The 26372-nt window shown below is 44.0% G+C and overlaps 1 protein-coding gene across 2 annotated transcripts; it reads right to left on the bottom strand.

Moving 5' to 3' along the window:
- Positions 1–130: 130 nt before the first annotated feature.
- agap2 (ArfGAP with GTPase domain, ankyrin repeat and PH domain 2) lies at positions 131–24923 on the bottom strand. 2 transcript variants are annotated; one of them, XM_030056300.1, is made up of 19 exons: positions 18768–20877; positions 15961–16019; positions 15406–15493; positions 14897–14982; positions 14527–14662; positions 13652–13786; positions 13345–13466; positions 9733–9891; positions 9506–9580; positions 8965–9069; positions 7106–7298; positions 5589–5714; positions 5334–5468; positions 4496–4555; positions 4050–4201; positions 3855–3945; positions 3533–3755; positions 2641–2932; positions 131–1520 (listed from the first exon to the last, which is right to left on the bottom strand). In XM_030056300.1, exons 1-19 carry the CDS (start codon positions 19930–19932, stop codon positions 1314–1316), a joined length of 3609 nt encoding a protein of 1202 aa, XP_029912160.1. In that variant the 5' UTR covers positions 19933–20877; the 3' UTR covers positions 131–1313. The 2 variants fall into 2 exon arrangements, with proteins under 2 accessions (XP_029912160.1, XP_029912161.1); XM_030056301.1 differs by lacking the exons at positions 4496–4555; positions 18768–20877 and adding an exon at positions 24591–24923.
- Positions 24924–26372: the final 1449 nt, after the last annotated feature.

Here is a 26372-nt window from a genome sequence, read left to right as displayed (position 1 = left end):
ATTGCAGCGAATAGCATATAAGATGTCATGTAAGTAAACAGAGAAGTTGGAAAATACCGGCAAAAGACAAAGCCAAGCACAAATGATGATAATAATGCTAATAAAAAAAAGTTTATTTTATTTAGCTCACCATTTCTTTTAGCTCATGACGGAATCACATGACCCACAGTGTCAAAAGTAATAATGATGCCCCGTTTTGCTATGTAAACTCATCATAGCGCAATGGAAATTCATGGCATAGACCTATAAAACAATGATATTCGTGATTATGTTCCTGCATTATCTAATGTCATAAACTTGGCTGTCCCAAATAAAACGTTCAACAAATAGCCATGTTCGTACATGTAAAAGCATCCGAATACTGTTTTATGCTGTTATGACATGAGAATAAGAAATTATAAAAGACAATGAATAAACAAACTTGACAATCATATATTTTCAAAACTACTAGTAAGAAACCATTTACAAAATTGGGTCTTATTCTTTCCGACTTTTTAAGTTGTATGTTTGTTACAGAGTTCAACATTAAGTACAGTATGTAGTAGGTACATTTACAGCATAGTAAAACATCATATCTTTAACCTGTGAGAGTAACACTGACATATTTCATATTTCAAAACCATTCAGTTTTCTAGTCTAAGTAGAATGCCATAATTATTTCAATTGGTTCATCACTGGAAAACAATTTATATCGGCCGAATCGACCATTGTACTGTTGCAACAGGCACACATAACTAACAACATGACATACTGTATGTTTATACTTTATTTGTAAAGCCAAAGAAAAATAGCTGTTTTGGTCCAGTCACAACAAATTTGGAGAAAGCATCGCCTCCTCAACCGTATTCTCTCACGACAGCCAGCCGACACATTTTGCTCTATCCACTTTCAGTCTCAAACAACTCGTCGTCCGCCCATCATGATGGCTGGATTATTGCACTTCTGTCAGAGGAAGTGAAACTGAAGCAGTAACAGTGTCTGCTCTAAAATTTACTAAAGACGGCTACAAAGTTCTACTTGAGTCATTGGGAAATGAGGTCAACAGCAACACACATTTCAGCAATGTTATCTATCGTCGGCGAATTGAGTGGATATTGCTTTTTCAGTTGTTTGATATGTTGTTCAGTCTTCAGAAACAAGAAGAAGGGTTTCTCCTTAGTTATTATATAGCAAGTCCTCTAGCCCTGCCCAAAGTGTCCGCTCTGCCTGTATCCATGTAAGGTTGTGTGTGTGTGTGCGTGTGCGTGTGTGTGTGTGTGTGTGCGTGTGTGGCGCGCGTCTGCATGCTGCACCGGGAGCATCCTCAGGCCGAGCTACGACACCCGTTTCCTGGAGTTGGTGCGGCCCAGGCTGGCGGTGCTGGACCGGCGGGACAGGACAGGGGTGGCAGTGGTGGGGGACGTCTCGTTGGGGCAGCCGTGCTGGAGGAGGATATCAACACACCCTTTGCTCCCTGTTTTCCTGGCCATCATCAGGGCCGTCTGACCCTGGTTGTCCTTTGCCTTCACGTCACTTCCGTACTGTGGAGGGGGGGCAGAGATTCAAAACTGTCAGATCACTCTGCTGTTGTTTCTAATGACAACACCTCAGCATGCTCACTGCAAAACTAACCACAAACATGGTGCTCCCAGGATGAGACAGTGTGACGTCAACCTACACAGCATCATTTGCATTTATTTATAATTTTTTTTTTTTTTTGGTCAAGTATGTTTTATTGAAAAGGGTTTACCAAATGTAGGACATAGAAAGAGTGTCTTACTCAGGCATGGCGGAATCAGGAGTCCCCCATTTGCATTTATTTTTAGCTCCACAAACAACAGTCTAATATGTTTGATATTGGTTGCTATCAGGCTTATTATGGTTTTGCATGTTTCATTAGTTTTTATTTTAACTTTGTTTTTTTGTTTGTTTGTTTGTTTTCAGTTCAGTTTTGTTTCAATTTGTTTTCAGAGTGAGTGTTCTTGTTTCAGTTTAGTTTTCATTGTTTAAAAATGTTTTGCTTTAATTTTTTATTAGTTTCAGTATTAGTTTTACTTTGTTTTTGTCTGGGTGCCTTAGTGAGGAGACTTGACTCCCACTCATGTCGACGTCCCAGTCTCAATAAACACCAGCACCAACGCCTCCTCATGCTAGCTGTGTTGATAAATTTGACCGAACTGACTAAAGACATTTTCTGTGCACACACACACTCACACAAATACACACACACACACACACACACACACACACACACACACACACACACACACACACACACACACATTAATTTTAGTTAATTTGTGAGTACACAATATCGTTTCAGTTAGTTTATATTTTTTTCTAAAGTTTAGTCTTTATTTTTATTTCAGTTAACTAAAATGTTTTTTCACACCCAGTTTTAGTTTTTAGTTTAGCTTTAGTTAACTATGGTTGCTATGCATCACTGCAACTCAACACTATACAATGCAATATACTATGTTGCTAAATCTGAGTGGAAATATGAGTGGATTACAGAGCAGCCAGGTGATGGGGCAGGTGAGCATCCTTTCCTGCAAAACCACCTGCTGTGACTGCGTGGGTTTGAATCCCAGCTCCTGCCATATTGTGAAATGTGTTAATTCAGGGGGTGAACTGTGAGCAGAACAGAAAAGAGGGACCCACCCAGACGAGCAGCTGGGTCATGACTACATCTCCCAGCTGACAGGCAGCGTGCAGGGCCGTGCGAGGCAGCGAGGGCGACCCGGCCGGATGGGCGTTGATCTGCTCCTTGGTGCTGTGGGCCAGGAGCAGCAGCAGCCTGGGCAGATCTCGCTCAGTCACCGCAGACAGCAGCCACCCCGACATGCTGTTGGAGCCGCCGTCCTCCGTGTGCTGGAGACCCGAGACTGACACAAGAGGCGCCACAAACACCCGCTGCTCATACTTGGCACGGATCCACGTCTCTCTCTCCTCACTGGGAAAAACAGCACACAGAAGACCTGGTCATGCATATGTATACACACACACACACATCAAAACATCAAAGTGTAAATGACCCAAGCATGTGCCATGGCACTTCTGCATGGATGGATGTCTTGCTGCCAGATGTTTCGCAATCAACATGAATGCAAATCCAGTGTCATTATGCTACATGTTCCTATGTGATTTAGATTTAAAGCAGAGGGCACTTGTTAGAGCGCAAACCTTTACAAAGCCCTGTAACAGTTTATGTTTGTTTACCGTTTGTCTTCTGGGTTTGATTTTTCCTATTACTACATCAACGCAGCATAGTAATCATGACTAAAACATAAAAATGACCTAATATCCCAAATCCTGATCACCACCAAAATCTAATCAACTGATCCGTGGACTAAGGGTTAACTGTCGGTTAAATTTGATCATAATCTGCTCAGAACCCTCTGAGACGTCTCGTTAATATACAGACAGATGAAAACATAACGTCCATCCAACTTTGGCAAAGAAAACACATCAAAGAAGAAGTATGAAGAGGAGGGAAATGCTTCACCTAAAACGCCATCTGCAATTATTGTCTGAACTCGCCACTTGTACCCACCGTGTTGCGTTGGGCGTGGGTTTAGTTCGGCCCTGCGTGCAGCTCTCCCAGATGCTGTTGGCCATGTGGTTTCCGATGGCAGCCAGGACTTGTGTGAGCTCCCCCGGCCAGTCGTCCAGGTCCAGCGAGCGCACCCGAGACAGGTGGGTCCCCAGGTTCCGGTGGATCCCTGAGCACTCGATGCAGATGAGCGCACCCAGGTTCAGGCTGGCCCACGTGGGATCTGGGAGAGGGCAGACTGATTATAACAACTGCAGATCACTTCTGTCACCACGGGGACAGATGCAGAGGAAAGAGGGTGAAGTGAAGCTGAGGAACTCACTTGGTGCTTCGCAGTCCACACACAGACTGTTGCCCTTGGCGTTACGGATGGCCTGCAAGGCTACTGCCTCACTCTGGCTGCTCCTCCGTGCCTGGAGATGTTCACCACACATACATATTAAGATGTAAATCATCCGGATATAGCCATATAATTCTGGATCATCCACTGTTGTGAATAGTGTGTGCATTTCCTCACCTTGTTTCTGCCGCTCTCGCAGGACTGCAGGCTCGCCAGGATCTGGCTCTCTATGGCCGCCACCCAGGCGTCCCTCTCCTCCAGGCTCTGGGCCTCAAAGTGCCACGTCTGCCCAGTAAACGACACTATAATAAAGTATGCATTCTCCTCCTCTGCAGGGACAAGGCAAGCAACACAAACACAAGTGAGAATGCTATGAGTAAACAAACAAATTAATCTAGATTATTATAATGAGGATTATGAATCACATGCAAAAACACAAAACAGCTTGCTGGGAATGGGAAAAAGAAAAATCTTGGGATAATTAGTATGGGGGGAAAAAGAAAATAAACGACTTATATTTATGATGCAGCTGTGCCAGACACACACACTGAAAGATATTTAAGACACACAGAACGACACAAAAAAGACACACAAACTATTCAGCGCCCATCACCGCTGGTTACCTGTCTTATTAATGTTTCTCAAGCTACCAAAGCTCTTTAATTTCCACATTTTGCGTTTGGCTGCGGAGCGAGAGACGAGCACAGGAAAAGGAAGAAGAGAAACAGAGAGAAGACAAACGCAAGAGTTGAGAATAGACCATTAAGAAATTTTCAGCAGAAAACAAGTTACTTCTCTAAGCATAATTATCACAAAGGAAAAAGACAGAAGTAGAGGACAGAGGTGTAAAGAAAACTCTGGCGATATGCAGTCAAACACTGTCACTTGATTTTTTTTTTAAAGTTATTTATAATATCATTTCCCAGATGAGAGTCAAAAGGAGTGACTGCAAAAATCACTCACTCACTTTCTTCAAAAAGCCCTAAAAACAACAGCCCTGCAAACTTTCTCTATCTGATCTATTTGTAGAGACTGTAGGTGGAAGTTGTCGTGTTGCATCACTTTTTATCTCATAATTATCATATTAAATAGTTATTATATTGTTATTAACAATATATAGTTATTGTTATCCAGTTGTTGCCAGCGACAGGTGAATGGCTGCTGTAGTCTCCTTTCCTAAACAGTTAGCATTTCACCAGCAGCAGTCAATATAAAATACACAAAGGACCACAAAGGTGACGTTAAGTCGATCTAATCCTATTCTAATTTTCCATAAGGATTTGGGATCACACATCAAAAGGCAGATATTTTAGCTTTACACCCAACACAATTATAACAGATGTCACATATATTGTAATTATTTATTTAGCTTTTACTGGTTATAGTACCTGGGTAGACCCTGTAATATACCCCATACAATCAAATATATTATTACACAAGTGGCAGTCTGTTTTCATTTACCTTCAGCTTGACCCACAGCCGCATCTCCTTTCTGATTCATGCTCTTCTTCCTCCTGTTCTTCTTCCTGTCGCTCATGGGAGATGATTGGCCCGGGTCTTTTCCCGCAAAGGGATTGGCCGTTCCCTCAAGGGCATCTAATGCACAGGTGTGAGATCAAGACTGAGCTGAGGCAACATTATGCACAGTCTCGCAGTCAAAGTATTTTTCCTGACTGGTTGCTCTGATTGAAACGTTTTATTTCCCACAGTACATACCGACGCTTTGTGCCTTGGTGGACAGTGAGGAGGGACAGCGCTGAAGTCCTCTCTCCCCGCCTTGAGGGGACAGACCACCGGACCTGTCGTCGGCTACTGACAGGTTGGCTGGACACAACTGAGGACCTGAGGGAGCACAGCAGAGACAGAGGGGGCGCTGATATAAAAATGTTTCTTGTTTTGAGCAGCTCACATGATGTAGATAAGGTGAGGGCAGCAATCACGGTTTAAATGAGGCAGATATTTGTTTATGCAAATATTACATCACGTAATACAACACAATATCATTCCATAATATAATGTTACGTTTTACCATATTGGAAAAATTGTACTTTACTGTTTTGTTTTGTTTGTTTTTTTTTAAATAATTTTACTGTTTTGTGTTCTTATTTTTCTAGAACTTATGTCCTTGAAAAAAAAAGCAACATTTCCAGACAACTTGCAAATTAGAAACTAGGTTGAATAAGCTTTGCAATAATAATAAACAACAGTGCATTCCTTCTCTTCCGGCCTGACACATCATAGAGACGGGCCACAATGTTGCTGATCTGCATGTATTGGTATAGAAAAAACTGTCAAAAACTTTTTTCACATTATGCTCATTATGGCATGACTGAAGGATCTGGTTTAGGTTCATTGGTCTAATTTTGTGGTAACATGCATCAATTTCTATGAATTTATTTATGAGTTGTGCACAAAGGTTTGAAGCTTTTCATTTATTTCATGAATGTTACTGAAAGCTTTGAACTTTGAAGGTAACACATAATAGCTTCTGATCATGTACATTTATGGATGTGCTAATTGCTCATAGATGAGTTTGTGAAGCAAACTGAAAGTTTTTCTACTGTATATCTGTATATACTGTACATCACTGTGTATATATTTCAACAGGATTTTCTGGAAGTGTTTGTCCTCTGTCCTCTGTCCTCTGTGATGAATCGGGTAACACCTGCCTGTAATTAGCTTCCTCTGTAATGCTTCCTCTGTTTAACTATGAGCCTTTGTGCCGAAATTGAAAACTGAAAATTGATGAATGCTTAGCACTGAAATGTTGTCTCTTCTCCTTCCCCTGAATGACTTATTAAATACAAACAGCTGTTTTGTTTTGTTTTGTTTTTTTTGTGAGTGCAGACTCTTAACTCCTTTTGCCTTTTGGGTCCATTTCATTCTGTTTTGTTCTTCCTAAACTATACAGAACGAACGGTTAAAGCACTTGAATTTGCCTCCTTGTGTGGTTCATTATTAAATCACCGAGCACATTACATTCAGCTCTCGCCTGCTTCCTAGCAGTCGGTGTCACACACTAATTGCTCCCTGGAACAACACAAAACAGCAACAAAAATCTTTGAGTTTTGAGCACAGGTGACTACTCTGTGACTTAGTCATCTGTGCACAACGCTGAAAAACACAAGATGAAAACTGGCATCCATGGCACTACCAGACCCACAGCTTTGGGTCAAATAAAGTGTCTTTGAAGTTCACATGTCCTGTTCACACAAACACAGCACACGCAGTACCTGTGCTGGAGCTGTCAGGGGCTGCCAGCTCCTTGCTCAGCCCGTTGACTCCCGCCACTGGGCCGCTGGGGACGGGGGAGGGGCCGGTGGAGGGCCCGGCAGGAGCTACAGCTCTTGGAGGATGTTTCCCAGGAACCTTCACTGTCACACGCAGCAGGTCGATCTCCTTCCCGTGGACATTCTGCATGTAGTCCTGCAACCAACAAAACACCACTCATCAGAAACTTTCCTCCAGGACATTTTGGACCCAGAGGAAAGACAAGAACCTTTGCTGTAGGCCACGTGAGATGAAAAAGTTTTAGCTCTGTTCCAGGATGTTAGTTGACAATGTAACATGACAATGTAAAATGCCACTGCCCAAATTGTCACTGTCTACTTTAGTGACTGGTGTTGTAAAGAAGCCGTCATGAAGGGGTTAACTCAGAGTACTGGCCCCAAATTCACTGAGAGTGACGGCCCTTTAAAAGTAGACCATGTCCATAGGCCATAGATGATGTTTATGTTGAACAGCAACATACCATACTTTTTCTCCACACTGGCTATGGTTTAACTCAAAATGTGTTAGTACTTTCAGAGGTGACATGGCTCATCTGCGCACTAATTGTCTTCATCATCAGCATTTTACACTTCAGTCTCTACTGCTCGCTATGCTGATGATGGCAAATGCAGTCTTTGTGGGGGAAATATTGTAAGTTGTCACATGTCACAGAAATTTCATGATGATGTTCACAGTTTCAACTCAGCAAAAGTGAATGCTCTTTTTTTTTCTGGTATTCCCAATGGAGGAAAATTCAGATTTTCTTCTTCTTGTGAGCATTCATTTGTCCCGCACTGACACCATGAATGCCATGTTGGTGCAGGTCGGACATTTGCAGGACAGAAATCCTACGGTCTGATTTCAGGTGAACACAGCATCAGCTGCAGTAGAACAGTTCAGATGCATACCAGACGTGTTATGATAAATGCTAAATAAAACTTGTTATGTATTTGCAAAACTGGAGATTCGAATCCCCTCCATCACAGAGATGAATGACTTGCCATCTTATAATACACCCGAAAAGATCTTGTACAATGTGAGGAAAAAAACAAGGAAAAAATATGGGGATTTTTTCTGGCATTAGTTGCATCTCTACATCTTCTTAAGCAGAGAATTACTATGAAATTTGTCATTTGTCATGTGCTCACAGTTTGTAGCACTCATCCTTTTAACATACATTAAGACCTCATGCCTCACTGGATTGATACAGTTACATGCAGATATATGTACGTACATGTATGCATATTGAAATTACTTACATGCACACAGCTACATATTTTACTTTTACTACTTTCTTATATGTGTGATGGGTGGAAGGTGGTTTGGGGTCCATTTCCCATTTTGTTTTTTTCCATTCTTTTCTATATTTCTTGTTTTGGCTTGATATGTACTTATGGAAATAACTAAATGCTTCAATAAAAATGTAAAAAATAAAACTTGTTAGAAAGTACCATTTGCAAGAAAAAAAAAAAAAAAAAAAAAGGACAAATTTATAATCATTTTTGAGACTGAAAACTAGTGCTACATTGGATTGTGTTGATGGCCATCAAAATTTTAATACGGCCTGAGCTGAACAATCCTGACACCATCCTTAAGCAAAAGTTTCAAAGCAACTCTGACATTATTTTGAGCCCCTAAAAATGACCCGATCTGATCCCCGCTTTAGCTGAAGGTGAAATTCCATGCCGTCCCAGACCGCTGTAGCTAAACACCAGAAAGCTGCTGTCATTCTCTCTGCAGTGAAAACTCTCCCAGCCATTAGCTGATGTTTTTTTCACTGTGCTTCACCATTGTATTGATCTGCCTTGTGGTGTTCTCTTACGCTGGAGCTGGAGTGGTAAGACAGGGTGCCATTGTTGGACAGGGTGACGTATTTCTTCTTCCACTCCTTATTCAGAGAGCTCCCACTTCTCTTCCACAGGATGCTCTGTCAAAAACAAGGACCAAGGTCACTGCACTCACCATAAACAACGCTCTGCATCTGCACCAAACCGCCTGATTTAGAGCCAGCACCACAGAGACAGTCTATTCAAAGTGAAGCAGGATAACAGAAAATGTGGTCCGACAAAGCCAACAACAATAGCTGAAAGCACTTGTGCATTATTATTAGAAACACCCTTGAGAAAGGTTGAAAAGATGAAACAGATTTTTTTTTTTTTTGTGCCGCTTATGTAAGATGAAATAAATAGACAACTGTATTTTTACTTTGTTTGGTCCCCCCTTGTTGCTGAAGAGGGAATTGGCACATATTGAGCAGCAAGAATACTGAAGCTGATAAATAAATCCCTGCTTCACTGCAGAATCTGTTGGGTTTTTTTTTTTTTATTGTGGCTTTTGCTCTGGCACTGTGATGTCAAACAAACCTGTTTGATAGGAATGGCCCGTCCACTGCCCAGGTCGCCTTTAGGATCAGCCGTCTTTTTTTCTGACTCGCGGTTCTGAAAGAAACCCAGTGACAAGACTGTGTTTAAGAGAGCGGAAAATTTCAGCCGAGAGAGTCAGAGCGGGAGGTGAACCGGGAACAAAGCAGACAGCGTGAGATGACAGGAGATGAGAAGGTGTGATACCGAGACAGTTGGCAACAACTGACCTTGAAGAGGGAGGGCCTTCTATGAGGGATGTTCTTCAGGGAACGTGAGTTGACACTACCTCCCCCCTCTCCCCCCGGTACAACCCGCAGCTCTCTGTGGCCAACCACAGGGGTGGAGGGAAGAGAGTAGGAGTAGTCGGCACTCTGACCATTACTGGCCTGAGAGAGAGAGGGGAGGGAGGAAGGTCGGGAGGTCAGGAGAGAGAGATGGGAGTAGGAGTGTGAGGGGAGGAGAGATGGAGAGAGACAATGGGATGAAATTGATATTATGAGATGACATGGAAAAAATAGGTCAAACAAATGTGCAGAAAGTGGAAGTGATGATCGACAGTTTGTATTTCTCAGTCGTTGATTGGTATGTGTAAGGGTAATGTGATACTTATGAAGATGAGACGGATGCAGAGAAAGTGATGGACTGTACCGCAGATGAAATTTCACTTTGCTGGATGACTTTAAAGTGGCATTTTTTTTCTATGAGCTTATTAAGTTCATGAGCTTGCACGGAACAAATTGCACCCGCTGGCGCTTCACTACACCGAGTCCTTTTGCTGCTAGAGCCTCAAACGTTTTGGTCCACCCAGCCATCTTTCAGTTTTCTCACAAGACCAGACATGCATCACGAGACTAGACTGCTCCATGGTGTGTTTCTTAGCCGATAGCAAGAACATGAATTTACTGTCTACCAATCCTGCAAGAATTCACTTTTCAGAAAGTCTGCAAGCAGAAAAGGAAAGTGATAGATGTCACAGCAAAGAAGGAGCTACAACTGGGACTGCATTCAATTTATGGAGACAAGTAATGAAGCACCAAAGAGTCAGATGGTTCATTTTTTGTTGAACAGGTAAAATGCTTATTATTTTACATAGACAAATCCGCTTTCCCTATTAGTAATGTGAATATTCATAATGAAGCATGCAGATAGATTTTTAATTTAATTAGCTCGTCAACATACTGTAAGTGCTGCTGTCACTGGTAAAGACTTGTGTTGACATTTTGTGGTTTCTTGTGCTTTTGGTAGGCGGCTTACGTCACAGATTCAACAGAGGAAGGAGGTTCATGGGAAATGTTTTGAAAGCTGATTGAAAGCAAAGAGGAAGTACTGCTTCAAGGCCAGCAAGCGACTGTGCCAACCCTGCATTGTATCGCTTTAACTTCACACTGCAGACACATCATCCTCCGATGAGTACTTGATCACCAAAACTATCCATTTGCAGGACCCGTAACCCTACAAAATATTCTTAATTTCACCCTCAAAATGTATCCTAAAAATGTACTGTTAACATATACATAAATAAGGACAAATAACAAAGTGTCCTTGAGGTAATACTATTTCCTTTTAACTGCCTCATAAAGGGGTAATTTTGCCTGTTTCAATTTATCAATGCAATATACACAGAAAAAAGCCTGAAAACATAAATAGCCTTATAAGACCAGATCCTAGGGACAATAATGTTGGAGGGAAAGATGCTCCTGAACCTCTGATGCGATGAAACAAAAAGTGAAATTGTCCAACCAGAGTGAAATATTGCTATCATTTTGAGCTGAAGACCATCAGAGCGAGCAGATCACAATCTATGTACTATTTTCCCCTGGCCCTAAAAGTCTGGGCTGTAGGAGTATGCACTTTTGTCTGTGCTTTTGGCAGAAGGCAGAAGTTTTGGCCCAGACGACCATTAAGGAGTCCTCTCCCAGTCCTGATATAGGGCAAGCACCTATACCTTGACCTAATTAACTTATAATGAGCATGCATAATTAGTTGCTAACTGGCCGAAAACTTAGAATTACATATTTCTTGAACAAATAGGCCGATTTAGGTGATACTTGGCTCATTTCTGATAGCTTTTGGATGGATAAGGTTGAGGTCAAGGGTATTTTTTTTTTTTTTTTATCATTTTTAACTGTTATCGAGAAAGAAGCACTAAGAACCACCATGATGAAAGACTGGTGACCCCAGGTTACATCACTGACGATGTGCTCAGCTGCATCAGATGTATAAACCAATCACAAAACTCCAACCCCACATTTTATTCCTATTTAACTGATGAGGCTTCAGGAGGAGCACCTTAGGTGGCCCCATTCATGTGGGGCAGGATTTATTGTATAATTCCAGTTTCCCAGCAGGAAGTGCACATGAATGCCTTACAACAGTACACCAAGTCATACAATCGAGTCGGGTAAATCAGGATTCTAGATATAACAGGAATTAGCTGAGTTGTGATGTTTCAAAATGTCAGCACGATATAGTTTTCTATGAATGGCAAGAAATTTGATCTGACAAAACCTCAGTGGACCACAGCGAAAAAAATTCAAACATAAAGTCATGTTTGATGTATTTAGTCCCAAAAGGTTTTGTTTCCCACTATGGTTGTTGGCGAGCTAGCCTTGTTGTAATTTTGACCTTATCTTATCTTATCTTGACCTTATCACATGGCCTTATAAAATAGATTTTTTAAAAATTACAAAAAAAAAAAAAAATCACAAACTAGAGGAAATAAAATTTGTGGACACAAAACAGATATACTGAATGACCTTGAATCTTCTCTGAAATTAGTCAAATATCACTTAAATCATCCTATTGACTCCAGGTACTGTCGGGGCTAAAATGGAAACACATCGTGCTGACCTGGGCAGGATTACTGTCCGAGCACATGGGACACAGCCGGAGGAATCCTGATCACCAGAGGCCCCAGTCGTTTATTGCCTGCCATTTTGTGGTTATGTATCAATCTTAACTACAAAGTAGACTTATTTAAAAAAAAATAAAAAAATAAAAAAATACAGACCCAGACAAATGTTCTTTGTGATGGCATGGGATCCCCAGACACAGTGTGTTTCATCACCATTCTTTTTAAAATTGGGTCATCCTATTAGTATGTGGACCATATGTAGGTCTACTGCTACTATATAATAGAGCTAGACACCAACTGGGAAAAGCAAAGGAAAATATTGTCTCATCACAGACATGGACATTTTAATTACTTGGATAAAGCTGGGCTAACAACTGCCCTAACTAGTCATACTTTATCTTATACTAAGGAGTGGAAATATTTGCATGGATATGTGGAGACAATATAGTAGTCAGTTGGGAGGAATTTAAAGATTGTAGCCAAAAAAGAGTTGCTAAAGGTCTGCTCCATCACAAATTGTTAGTTGTTCATTTTTCCCATACATTGTAGGAAGAGAGAACAGAAAGAAAAGGTCTCATTTCCATTTCTTCCAGGTAATTTTTTTTTTTTTTTGAGTTACTGACGAATATACAGAGTCTGTGTAGTTTTGTTTGTGTACATATTCATCATTAAATCAGCGGGAACATAATAGAGGGGGTGGGCAGGTTTGTGCCCCAGGGCCACATGGTTTTATGAGCCAGCCCTGGCACTGACCAACACAGAAAAACTAAGAAAAAAAGGGTGCAGAGGTTTGTTTAGCATGATTGTACCGTTATTGTTGCATGTGTTGCTTAATGACTGCAGTTTTAATGCTTTTGCTTTCCTTTAATCTGAAACCGTATTACAGCCCCTGATTGTGCCGAGTGAGTCTCATGTCCCACAGGTTCACAGGACTCATTTAAACGGCAGTGGAGAATTTCCGATCAACGTGATTTAGGTGTGTTACCTGGCCGGGGAAAGTGGCTGACCCAGGTGTAGAGCCTCCAGAGTGACTGGGGGAGTTAGGGAGAGACTTGCAGGAGGCCAGCAGGGCTGCCTGCTTCTTCTGAGCCACAATCTTCTGGGCAGCTGAGAGGAAAAGGAAAAGACAGCAATCATCACATTGTTTCACTGAACCAACCGCTGAACCGTGTGTGTCAGCAAAGAATTAATGCAGGTTTTTCACCCTGGTGAATCAGGCAATTCCTCCAAACACCTTTCGTAAGGGTAAACAGCATCTTGGGCTCAGCGATGAAAACTTAAACTCGACTCACCCTCAGAAAACACCCGGTCAACATTGAACCCATAGGTGGCGCAGGTCTCGTAGAACAGCGAGTGGCGCACGTCGAGGCACAGCTGCCTGGCTCTCTGATCCTCAATCACACGAGGGTTTGTGCTACTGATTTTGTCTGAAGTAAAAGGGAACAAGTAGCAACAAAGTCTATAAAACACCAGGTACAATGCAAATACAGCCTGGGCTACTTATTTTTGAATATACTCAGTTTACAATCATCTATCAGGAAAATTAAACAACAAGCAACGCTGTTCATTCCCAGTCAGTTTTAGTTGGTTTAGCTGTTAATCTAGTTAAAGGTGCACAATGAAATATCGCTGAGGGCTGATTTAAATGAAGCCGCTCAGACTCAACTGACAAAAAATATGTAATAAACACAAAATTTTACAAACCATATGGTAGAGGACTGCATACAGACTTGCCATTTCTGGTCTTTTTATTTTTCTTTTATTTGCAAACAGGTGCCCAACATTTCAGGCTCACGCCTTCATCAATGATGCTTATCAAAATTTACCATAATGAGAACCATGCTGATTCAGCCATCAAATTATGTGCTTATTCAATGTTTTTGGGTTTGCATAGTGCCTCTTTAATTAGTAAATAAATGATACATGACTGATTCCCTGAGGAAAAAATACTACATAAATACCTTTTTTTTCTTTGATAAAACATTTAGTCCAGGGGTCACTTTGCATGATTTCATTTACAATGATATTACTGGATTATATTTGGTGAGTGGATGTGGCCCTGTGGCTGTTAGTCTGCTGAAAAGTGGTTCAGGGCCAGGGGGAAGCCTACAAAGTCCTGTAACATGTAAATCTACTTGGCTGTGATTCACGTGACTCCTGTGCTGACCTTGGGTGCCGACCACGATGACTGGGATGTCGGAGCGGTGTGCACTGAGCTGGCTGTAGAGCTGGTAGAGCTCCTGGAAGCTGGCCTCATTCTCCAGACTGAAGACCATGATCACTGCATCCACCCAGCTGCTGAACTGCAGGGGGGAAGAAAGGACAAGCGGAGGAGGAGGAGGAGGAGGAGGAGGAGGAGGAGGAGGAGGGGGAGCGTTAGCTGGCCTGACGTGGGCATGATAGATGATGAAGTCTGCAGGTATTAGAATTAATGTATGCTCACCGCTCTCACTGCTCTCTCTCTCTGTCTCTCTCTCTCTCTCTCTCTCTCACACACACACACACACACACACACACACAAACACACAGAGCCCCACCTGTGCATCAGGTGGTCCAGCTTCCTCCCGGATCAGTAATAAATGACTCTGTCCATCCACCAGCACTTCCTTTTTATACCTGCCGCCTGACAAGGACAATGACAATGACAGACAAGTCATTCAGCAGCACACAGCCGGTGGCAGCATGACAGAGTTGCTTTTTAGAGAGAATGAAGCCGTCTCACAGGCCAGGCTGGGCAAAACTAACACGGCAATCTCTTCAACATGCAAGGCACTTAAACCAGCTAGAAAGCGAAAATTCAAGACAAAGTTGAAATTTTCATATATTTGAAATTACAAAGAGACATGAACAGAAAAAAAAAAAACATAAGGACTCAGCAAACACACAAACTAAAATTAGCTCTTATAATATTTGTGATTTGTAAGCAAAAGCTGCAGCCCTTTTTTCTTTTCTTTTTTTTTTCAACTCAGCCATTTTTTTTCTCCCTGTTTGATGAAGGAGTTGCGATCAAGACACAGCTGCGCAGACTTTTTTTTATGTTTCTTACCATCAGGCTTCTCCAGCGCCACATAACTGCCTGTAATGTATTTGTTCACCAGCGCTGACTTGCCACTTTTAAGACTTCCCAGAATACCCTGAGAAAGGAAGCAAAGAGGGAAATACAGCGACATGAAGATGAGCTCACACGGGCCCGTTGTGCAGGCATGGCCACGGGAACCTATTTCACACTTAACCTCCTGACTGACGCATTCTGCAAATTAACTTTCATCACCCCCGCCAAGGAAGTTGTGTTTGTGGACCTGTCAGTTTCTGTCTGTCAGTAGATTTTGGTGGTGATTTGGGACTTCCCCCCCCACTTATATCATTATTGTGAAACTAAGAGAGAGAGACTTCATTTCACACACTAAAGAGGAGTTTGCAGAGTTAAAGAATCAGTTTGACTAAAAATTCAAATCATAGGAATGAAGTTGTTGGGTGTAACAGCAAGTTGGAGAATTGTGCAAAGCTGGCGGAGGTCTTTTCTTTTGACAGCTGGTATGAAATGACACATTTACAAATTGATGTTATGCTTTGTTTCTAATACAGGTGCATCCCGCCTTACCAGTCGCAGCTCTGAGATAGATCGACTGAGGGTCCACTCCTGGCTGTTGGCGATATTTACTGGAGAGAGATGGAAAAGAGACAGACAGTCAGTGGGGCAGAGAGATTCATCATTTTGATCATGTACAGTAAAACAGGCAATCGTCATAATGGCCAGTAGGAGAGCAATAAATCACACAGCTGCTGGGTGACTGGTGGCTATAAACACAAGTGTGGGCTCGCAGGTCGTCTTAATGAATGTAACCTTTCAGTCACGGCAGGGTTTCGACAAGGTGCAGCGACATCACTGGTTATCCACTTTGCACCCCATGTGGAGTAAATGATGGGCAGTTATGTGATGGGTTACAATGGCCTTTACAAGCTGCCATTCAAAGGCCGCTGCGCCTCCGCGGATTTGAATGGCTTTTCCTCTTTGAACTAAAATGAACTGAGGCCAAACTGGGAAGCAGTGGACAGGCTACCTGGCTGTGCAGTCGCCAATATTATCTCCCCCGTATGGGATAGATCACATGAGCATGCGCACAAACACACACACACATATACAATGGCCAAGAGGGGTAGGGTTCACATGCAGCTGTGCCAGCGTCCCTGGTGGGCACTATAGGTGGCATGCCCCCAATGTGTTGTGACGATCACACCCAGACACCCAGCTGCAGCTTCAGGGGGAGGCGAGAGAAGTGGGGTGGGGGCTTGGGAGAGACTGAGAGGAAGAGAAATTGATTCACAGAAAATACAGCATGAGGGGGTGCAGAGAATGAAAACGGGAGTGAAAGGCAACAGAGGGGGACAAGGAAAATGTGTTCTTGGCAGACTGCAGAGAAAGTCAGACTGATATAGTGCCCACTACGCGCGATGTGAGCGTGTGATCTGTCTTTCAAAGATGGATGATGATTAAACTCGAGCCCAGTTCTAAATCGCGGCTACGGACTGTCCAGGCCGATAACTCACAGATGCAGCCGGCGATGATGTGCTTTAGATGAAAGGCAAAGGCACTTGGGCACAAACTGCCACTGTAGACAGCTTCCTGGGGAAAAAAAGGCAACTCCTAACACACAAACACACACACAGAGACTTTCTCTATCTGATCATGAGTCAAAGGTCTCTTTATGGGTGGATCACATAAGGCGAGAGTTCTTGCCAAGGTGATCAGACAGCGTGATCCTTCTTCTGCTTCGAGACACAGATTCTATGGAAAGCCGATTATCCACGCTGTCTCCAAACCAATCACATGCCATCCACCGCAACCCCCACATCGCCTGTAACTCACGTTCAAGGAGCCAATTTCCTAACTTAATTCTTTTTGGAATGTTTTCAGAATCCTCCCTCTTTGTGTTAATGTATGCAAAAGCACAGCCATGCACACACACACACACACACGCTCACAAACACACACACGCATATACACACTCCACTTCTCCTCCTCCACCCCTCTGTTTCATCAGGCTCTGCCTCTCTGTAGAAGCAGCGGCAGAAGCAGCAGTCCTGCCGGTTGCCATGGCAACACTTCCTCCTGCCCAGAGAGCGCGTGAGTATGTGTGTGTATGTGTGTGTGGGGGTGTGCGTGTGCGCGAGTGTGTGTGTGTGTGTGTGTGTGTGTGTAGTCGGCAGGGCTAGACTCACTACATGAGTGGATCCACAGTGCATGCCTAACAGCATGAATACACAATGAATGAATGAATACAAGCACACAGTCTCACTCCAGGCTTACACTCGCTCTTTGAGCAAACATGTTTGTGAAAGAAAAACACTGTTGTGTGATACAGTCGCCAACACACACACACAGTGTAGACAAAAAGCAGCAACGGCAACTCACAGCCAACCAGTGTAGATCCTAAATCTTAAAATGCCACATGAATGCTTTTTGACATGATGAAATTTGATGTGAATGCCAGAGAGAGAGAGAGAGAGAGAGACAGACAGAGAGAGAGAGAGAGAGAGAGAGAGAGAGAGAGAGAGGGAGGGAAAACCAAAAACAAGCCCCATATAGTGTCAGAACATGCAGTGGGTGGAATATCAAAGATGGGATTAGAAATGTTCTTTATTGGCTGTGGGACCACACTTCCTTTTGACGTGGGTGAAAACATATTGCCTCATGTCTTTCCCATTCCAACCATTTCAGTTTCATGGAAATAAAGCCAGGGAAAAAAATAAATCAAGAGCAGTGCAATCCGTCTGTGATCATGCCACCAGCTCGTCCAACCAGCTCCTCTCCCCATTAGCTTCATTATGAGATTTAAACTCATGCTGTGCATGCTGAGTGCGTGTCTGTAAGTGTGTGTCTATAAGTGTGTGTGTGTGTGTGTGTGTGTGTGTGTGTGTGTGTGTGTGTGCACGTGCATACGTTTGCATGTGTGTGGAGTGTGGAGATTATGCCTCCAGCGGTGTGAAATCGGGCCGCGTTCTGAGGGGAATTAGATTAAGACTGTCCAAGATGATTCCATTGTCAGTTCCCAGATCAAAGAACTTCATCTGTCGTCAACTTACAGTCACACATCGCTTCAGGAAAATCTTCCTCGGCAAGTGACACTATTATAGCCTGTTAATGTTTTCTGTGTGGGTTTCTTTGAAAAGATCACCCCACCCCGCCTCACCCAACCCCGCCTCAGTTTAAATGGATGCCTCTGCACGGTTGAAGTGGTTATGACTGATAAGTGTTTGGCATGGAAATGAACAAAAGGGTGTCTGTGCCACACGTAATGCTGTCATGAGCGTAAGCCAACATGAAGGGAGAAACAGAGTTGAAGAGGTGACAGTGAGGTTGTGTGTGTGTGTGTTCCTGCTTGTTCTTGCCAGTGTGTGACCTCCTACCTTCCTCCTCACTGGAATCTCTCTGTATATAGACAGGAGGTGCCGTGGACGCCGACCCCGCAGCCCCAGAACTGCTCTTGGTGAAAATCCCGCTGATGAACTTGAGCATCTTCCGATCCTTGGCGGAGCCTCGCTGGCCCTGGCCGTGCTGTGCCTGGGCCTCCCTGGCCAGCCCCAGGTCTTCAGAAAGGCTGTTCAGGTCGCTGTTATCCAGGGTGCGGCTTTTACCCTTCCGTGGTGGTTTGGGGACCTGGCTAGCAGGAGCGGGCAAAGAGGCCGAACCTGTCTTCAGCCTTTCCTTCCTTGGGATGTCTCGCACCATGACGGCCACCCCTCCTCCAATCTCCAGTGGCATTCTGGCTTGGGCGAGCTCGGCCTCGTCCCTCCATCCTTCGGCCCGGCTGGCCTCGGCCCACGAGGCCCTGCAGGGGCCCGGCGAACGCGTCGGCATCCGGCAGTCCTTCCGGTCCAGACTCTGGGCCGAGGTGGGGCTGCGCTCCCTTCCCTCCCTGGAGTCCCGGCCACGGGTGGCCACACTGCTGTGGGACTTCAGCAGACTCATGGGCCGCTGTCCGACTGGACGGATAGCGAGGCTGCTCCTGGTCGGGGTGCGGCAGGGCTCGACTGGCTCTGTTGGTGATGCGCTGCTCAGTGATGGAGATCTGCATTGCTTGGCTTCTGAGGTGGAAAGTGTCTTCTCTACTCTTGTGTCTGTTTCCGCAGACTTCGGTTTCTGAGTTGCCGCTCTCTCGGCAGGTAAGGGGATCGAGAGATTGCTTGGTGGCTTTTCACTTGCTTTAGTTGGAACATCAACAATGGAGGGTACCTTGTCTTTCAATGGGCTGAGGGCTTTTCTTTCTTCCTCTTTGAGTTCAGTAACTTTGCCCCCCTTCGAAATAGCAGCATCATCAGCACTTTGGGGTTGTCCCTGAACAACTCCAGCTCCGTTCTCGGCCCTTGGCAGAGCTCCACCCTCAGCCTCTGCTCTTGCCCCGGCCTCTTCGCCACCCCTTTCCCTTGACTCGGTCCCCGGCCCAGCAGGGGCCCCTTTCCCCTGGGCGCTCTTTTTGGCCTCCCCTCCATTCTCCTCCACAGCCTCTACCTTGACCAGGGTGAGGGAGATGAGGTAGGTGGTGCGTTGCTGCAGGGTGCCGCCTCCGCTCATGTGGTCAGGCTTCAGTGGACACACAGGAGATGAATGAAGCCAAACAGAGCGACATGGACAACTGACAGTTCACCAGGGCGTTGAGATGTGACTCCTCCAAAGGACTTGACAGCAAGACACAGACTAAAAACTTACAGGGAGGGAGATTAAGTTTTCCCTCAGAAGATACGGCAGCAGAGATGCTACTGGTTTCATCCATCCCCCCACTCCCTATACCTCTGTTTCAGATTTTAATTTCAGTCACGGACTGCTTCACTCACTGTGCTTTCCATTTCTCTGGAATTAAGAAGAAAAAAAAAACGCCTCTCTTCCTCACAACCTTCAACACACCTTCAAGCAGCTCTTTTGTTCCTAGAAAACATCCATTTTATATCTATCCAATGCATATGTATGCAGCTATTGAGGCAAATAAATCTTCATTATAGTGTCTGTTGCCTCATCCCTGCTGGTAATTATTTACTTGACCTTATTTTTATGTGCAGCTCCCCCATCTTCTATGCTGTTCAGCTCAACCTCCTCATTCATATTGTGCCCGAGCAAAAATCATGATTCAGTCAGAAAAACAATTGCCCCGCGTCATACGTCACCAAGAATGTAATAACCAGCAGCTGCAAAGTGAAGGAAGAAAAGTCTTTGAAAAATCCTTAGCATCAACCTAAAGCTGCATGGTACAGTGCACCCAAAGCTGTGTGCAGTCCAGTCCAGATCATGGGATCTCATTCCAAGCCACACATGTGTTTTGACAGCAGCATCCATTCAGAGAGCGCGGTGGCAGGGAGGCAGGCAGTCTCGCGGAGACACACAGGGAGGACATTGATGAGGGCTGAAGGGGATCAGGAGGAAAAGCCAGCAGAAGCCCCGGCGGATATCTGGAGATGCATGACCGAGTCAGGGTGCGTCCGGCCATCACACCCCTCGCGCTGTCTCCCCGGCTGGCTGTGTCCTCTGAGCACATCAGGCGTTGAGCATGACAACAGTGCGCCGGCACAGAGGAGGCGCTGAGGCGAGTCACTGCTCAACAGCTCCCTGGCTCTGAAGCCTTCCGATAGAGACACCGTCGCACAGGTTCAACGAGTCCACAGCAGATCGCACGCGCACTCTCTCTCTCTCACACACACACACATGCACAGTTCATCTCTCCCTCTCTCTCACTCTGTCTCTCTCTTTTTCTCTCACAAACATACTGATAGGAATCTCCAGTGTCCCTCCCTCTGCATGCCCCTCCTTGTTGCAAAAGGCAATCCATACGATGCAGGAGGACCCTGCTTCTCTTCTGTTCCTCTCCCTCTATTTTTTCTCTCCCTCTCCCTCTCTCTCTCTCTCTCCTGCTGCCTCTCTCAGAAGGCATACTGTGCAGGGTCCCTGCTCTTTATTGCTTATTCCTCCCATCCCGATCCCCTCCCCTCCATTTTTCTCCCTGTGTGCTGGAGAGGAGGGGGAGGCAGCAGAGCGCTGGTGGGTTAAGGCTGGTGGTAAAGCAGCAGCATACACAAACTAGACCTGCTAAATGAGGGGAGACCGCAGGCGAACACATCAGTGGCCGAAAGAGGGGAAAAGAAAAAGTGAGAGGTGAGCAGGGCTGGTCAAGAGTGACAGTAAAATAGATGGATGTGCATGTTTGTGGAGGAGAGGAAGAGAAGAGGGCAGGGTTTTTCTTTTCTAAGTGTCTATTCCCTGTCTCATTTATACAGCTGCCAGAATCGTATTATCAACATCATCCATCTGTCTTCAACACTCTGTGCTTGTGTGAGCAAGTGTGTGTGTGTGTGTCAGTGCCTGTGTGCGTGTGTGTTTCATTGTGGCTCCTCCTCAGTAGGAGGCTTGGCTTGTTTGTTGCTAAGGTGTTACAATCTTCCTGGCTCTGGTGGCACAATCATCTCCTCCATGTCCTTCCTTCCTCCTCCTCCTTCAGTACACTCTGTATCGCTGCCTGGATCTCTGTATCGAAATGATGTGTGTGTGCATGTGTGTGCAGCACATGTGAGGGGGAGAAAGAGATTTCCTGTAAATGTATTGATCTGTAGGCTATTGCCTACTACAGCATGTGTTCATTAGCAGAAGTGGGTAAGCTCTGGGATCACAGCACGAACCAAGCAATAGGGTGAGGGGAGGAGGACATATTGGACATCAATAGTTGGACTACACAGTGAAAAAAATAAAGATTTATACATCTCTATCACCTCTAATTTTGTGTCAATACAGAAAATTCCTTCCAAATATGCAAACTAATTTCCCCATTGCATCATTAGATCGTGCAATATATGTAAAAATGTTTTCATTTTTTGCACATACGTAGGATGCACATACTCAGTACAGCATACATGCCCATGCTTATAACCTATTTGTGCTATGAATTACATGAAATATGCAAGCAATAAAATTCTAATAACAATATTTTTTTTGTGCAAAAAGTACAAAAGGAAACACTGCAATTACACCACGCGCTACAACAAAAACACGGCAGCAAACAAGATTACACATTCATCACTTGGATTATTACCGGGTGTAATTTCATGTTAATTACTCTCTGATTAAGAAACTCCTTGATGTGATATCAGTGGGTGCCTTTCCCCACAGTGCACCTCTCTCAACCTCCCACTAACATCCCATAATACACGATCTGACTGTCCACCTGCTCACCCCGCTTCCCCCCTCCCTTCCACAGTCAGTGAGAGGGCAATAACTACTCACTCTGAATACAAAAGACCTCTGACAGCCGCCTTTGGCTCAAGGGGAAACGCACAACCTTAGAGCGACCGCAATCGCTGCCTCAAACACAGAAGAAGAGTCACTGATAAAGCCCTCTGTAGTGCCTCAGAATGAATGGGCTGCATTTAAGATTAAAAAAAAATGTTTTAAAAAATCATCAGGGAAAATCATGTCAGAGGATCAACATGATGGCTAAAATTATGTGTGTGCAAAATCCAATTTCTTAACAAGTGTGAGGAGATGATCATGTGTGGGGGGCACGCACGGCTCCGTGCATATGAAGTTGGTGCAGCTGGCTGTACTGCATGGTGAATCAAATCATTATGATATAGACACCCACATATGCAAAAGGAGAAATCAGGATGCCTTAAGGCAGAGATTTTTTAGAGTGCCCCCCCTCCTCTCGCTCTCTCACCTCTCTCTCTCTCTGTTTCCTGTCTATCTTTTTGGACAGGACAATAGACAGAGAGGCTCACATAGACATAAACCCACTCTGACACCCATGGGCGGATGCTGTCAGATGGACAGTGGCCAAGGGCAGTGGTCATGCTGGGTGATTTTTCATTTCTCCTTCACTGTGAGCCATCCTCCCTCACCCCTCTTGAATCTATCTTCCCTTCTCAATCTCTCTCTCTCTCTCGCTCCTGCCATGCTGCAGTGAGCACTGCCGGCCGCTATGAGTCAGATTCACATTTAAATGTCTTCATTTTGCTCCCTGGAGCATCTCACCCTTTTCTCCCTCTCTTTTTTTCTCCACCTTTTCCTTGGCACACAGTCAGTCGACCACATCCCACTCGCTTATTAAGTCCAACAGAGAGGTGGCTCTCTTTCTAACGCCAGTGAACTCCACGCTCACAGATCCAGGCCCCATGGAGGGAACAGCGGCTTTGATCCTCAGTGGAGCATTGACACTCAAACCTAATTATGCACAAATTCAATTGAATGGTTTTAAGCACAGGGAATGCCTCTCAGAACATGTCAAGATCTGGCAGATCCTGAAAAGACCTCAAAGCTTTTTGGAGCTGGCATCACAGAGTCCCTATAAGTCATTAGGGGTTTAAATGACCTTCAACTCACAGTCAGATGGTGTAATGAGTGTGACAGGCTAATGAATAAATTGTTGAAATCAAGAGGTAAGCCAATTAATCTCTGAGGTTTGTATTCCATCCCATCTTTGCCCTCGTATGGACCGCATCTCCACAGCAGCGTCTATCTAAACAACTACTCAAAACAGTAAAACTAAAAAATGAAGAGGATTTCTCTGTAACACACTGTGGCATTATGTAGTAAGAAGGAAAAGGGTGGGAGAGACTGGAGGAAATGATGTAAAGTGACAAACTTCGCATGTAAAGGCCCTGTTTGTCTAAAAGGAAGTGGCTTTGAGGGCAGTTGCAGATTGGCAGACAGGAAGTAGGCCACACAGCAGGTTTCATCCTGCTGCCATGGCGATGGCAGCTGAGGGATGCTGCCATTGGTTGCCTGTGTCCTGAGGCTGACTGATAAATACATACCGCTACAAACCAGACACTGTGATGTGAATTTTACCCTCAGAATGAGATGAAGTGTAAATGATCATCGACTGAAGGGCTCTTCCCCGAAGAGACACGCGCTGAGACAGGAAGGAAGATATTATCGAGAAACACGTATCATGTTTCCTCAGTACACCTCTGATATTATGGGAACAAGCAAAGAGTAAAACTCACTGTAATACAAAGACAGCATTGCGCGTTTACAAGGATGAATGACTGAAATGTGAAAATTGTACTTGCTATAAAAAAAAAACCCAAACAAACTTTTTATTACTTTACATGAGTGTCCTGCAAGCCAGGCCATGCAGCCCAATTTTCTGATCAATATATCCTGATTTTCGTCCTGTGTATTTTCTGTCTGGTATAAAACAAACAAAATTTAAGCACCACTGCCATGCACTCAAAGAAAGATAAGCTCACCTTGAATGCTGTGAAGGTAAACCTTGAGGCCGGAACGCAGTTGTTGATCTCCAACCCTTTCAAACTGCTTGAAAAGCCTGTTGATTGCACTCTGGACAGATTCATGCCTCTTAACCTCCGCTTTTATTGCAATGGAGTTCACTGATTTACTGTTGCTGTTCATCCTGACATATGGATTTGTAGTAAACTGAAGCAAAGTGCTTGCTTCAGCCCATTTGAACTCCTGGCTTTTTGTTCCACAAAATGAACACGAACTCACGACAAAGACGCGGCGCAAGAAAAAACGGTAGCTTGGCGTCTCTCTCTCTCTCTCTAGACCACAGAACTCAGCGCAGAGCAACGTGTGTCTCAGTTTCCTCTGTAGGTTTTGAACTGAACTCACTTCCTCATTTCAAACCATATTCTGTATAGCTCTGACTGCTCCACTGATCACGCCACTGAAATGGCTTCACAGGCTGCTCATAAAAACACACAGCATGCTTTACTTACACACATTAAGAAACTATTCTAACCTATATACCTCCATAATGACAGGTGAAGTGCTTGCTTCAATTCAAAGAATACCACTGAGGTTTTTTAACCTTTGAAAGGTGTTCTCATGCTGACAGGTTAGCCTATATGAGTGAACATCCATCCTTGTCTCTGATACCAGCAACATGACAGAAACCTGTCCCACCCTCTAATATCTGTCATTGAAATGCAATAGGTGAAAGCAGTAGTTTTCAGAGTGTACTTGGTGGCTGTTTATTTAAGATACTTTTCTTTAGATCATGATGCCTCAGTACTATGATAGTCAAATGCAAAATTCAGAGAAACAAAAAATATGGCTCTTCATTCACGCAGGCTTCTTCAGCCCGGGGCTAAGAAAGTGCTAACACTCACACATTTTAAAGTGGACCTTAGCCCTGGGCGAGTGTTTCACGATGTACTGGATATACACCTGTTAATCATGTAGCCAAGAAGTAACATAGAAAGTGCTTCTCTTTGCTTTTGGCAAATGTCAGGTAGTCATTAGGCACAGACCTTTTAAGGATATCCCCAGAATTTTCCGAAACACTGATTGGTTGTGTTTGTGGAACAGATGTTAGCCCAGGGCTTCAGGGTACAACTCTGCTTTGTTAATCCATGCTAACACATAGCCCAGGGTTAATGAGTGCCTGTTTGATATAGCCTGGGGCTTAAGCAGTGTGAAGAAGGCCGTGTTTATGAGTCCATAAGGTCACTCTCCCAATCACTGTAAATTAAGCAGCTCCATGCTACAGCCATAGGATGTAAAGGATTAGAGCTTTGCCTTTCTCATCTCTAACCTTGAAGAAGAAGAAGAAGAAGAAGAGAAACCGTCGATTTTGACAAATGAGCAGAGACTGCCCCTGAAATAAGGACCAACAGGGGGGAAAAATAGATGCACATTTAAACTTAATGGTAGACCTATTGGTGCTAGATTTGTTAAGTGATGACTGCAACTGGGAGATCTCAATAAACGTATGGGTGAATGAATTATAGAGAATTACTCTCATTACTCACATTCTCTCTCTCTCTATTGAAATCCATTCAAAGGAGCTTTATTGGCATGGGAAACAGACGCTTACATTGCCAAAGCAAGTGTGAAATGAAAACAACAAAAAGTGTATGTTATACAGAGGACCTGCTGTTAGAATTATAGATAGAAATACTATAAAAAATGTAAAAATGTAGACTTGCAGTATATAAACACAGGTATACTGCAACCTTTTTTTAAATGAATGCATCTGAAGATATTTGTCCTGTATGTATGTACAATAA

This window comes from Myripristis murdjan, chromosome 7 (genome assembly GCF_902150065.1).
Source record: "Myripristis murdjan chromosome 7, fMyrMur1.1, whole genome shotgun sequence".
Lineage (NCBI taxonomy): Eukaryota > Metazoa > Chordata > Actinopteri > Holocentriformes > Holocentridae > Myripristis > Myripristis murdjan.
The sequence above is the reverse complement of the archived record's forward strand: the minus strand, read 5'-3'. Positions and strand labels throughout refer to the sequence as shown.

Coding starts and splice junctions, on each gene's coding strand:
- agap2 (XM_030056300.1), bottom strand. CDS start 19,932: ATGAGCGGAGGCGGCACCCTGCAGCAACGCACCACCTACCTCATCTCC. Junction 15,494..15,960: donor CTATCTCAGAGCTGCGACTG/GTAAGGCGGGAT, acceptor TTCCTTTCTCAG/GGTATTCTGGGAAGTCTTAA. Junction 4,556..5,333: donor GGCTGTGGGTCAAGCTGAAG/GTAAATGAAAAC, acceptor CTCGCTCCGCAG/CCAAACGCAAAATGTGGAAA.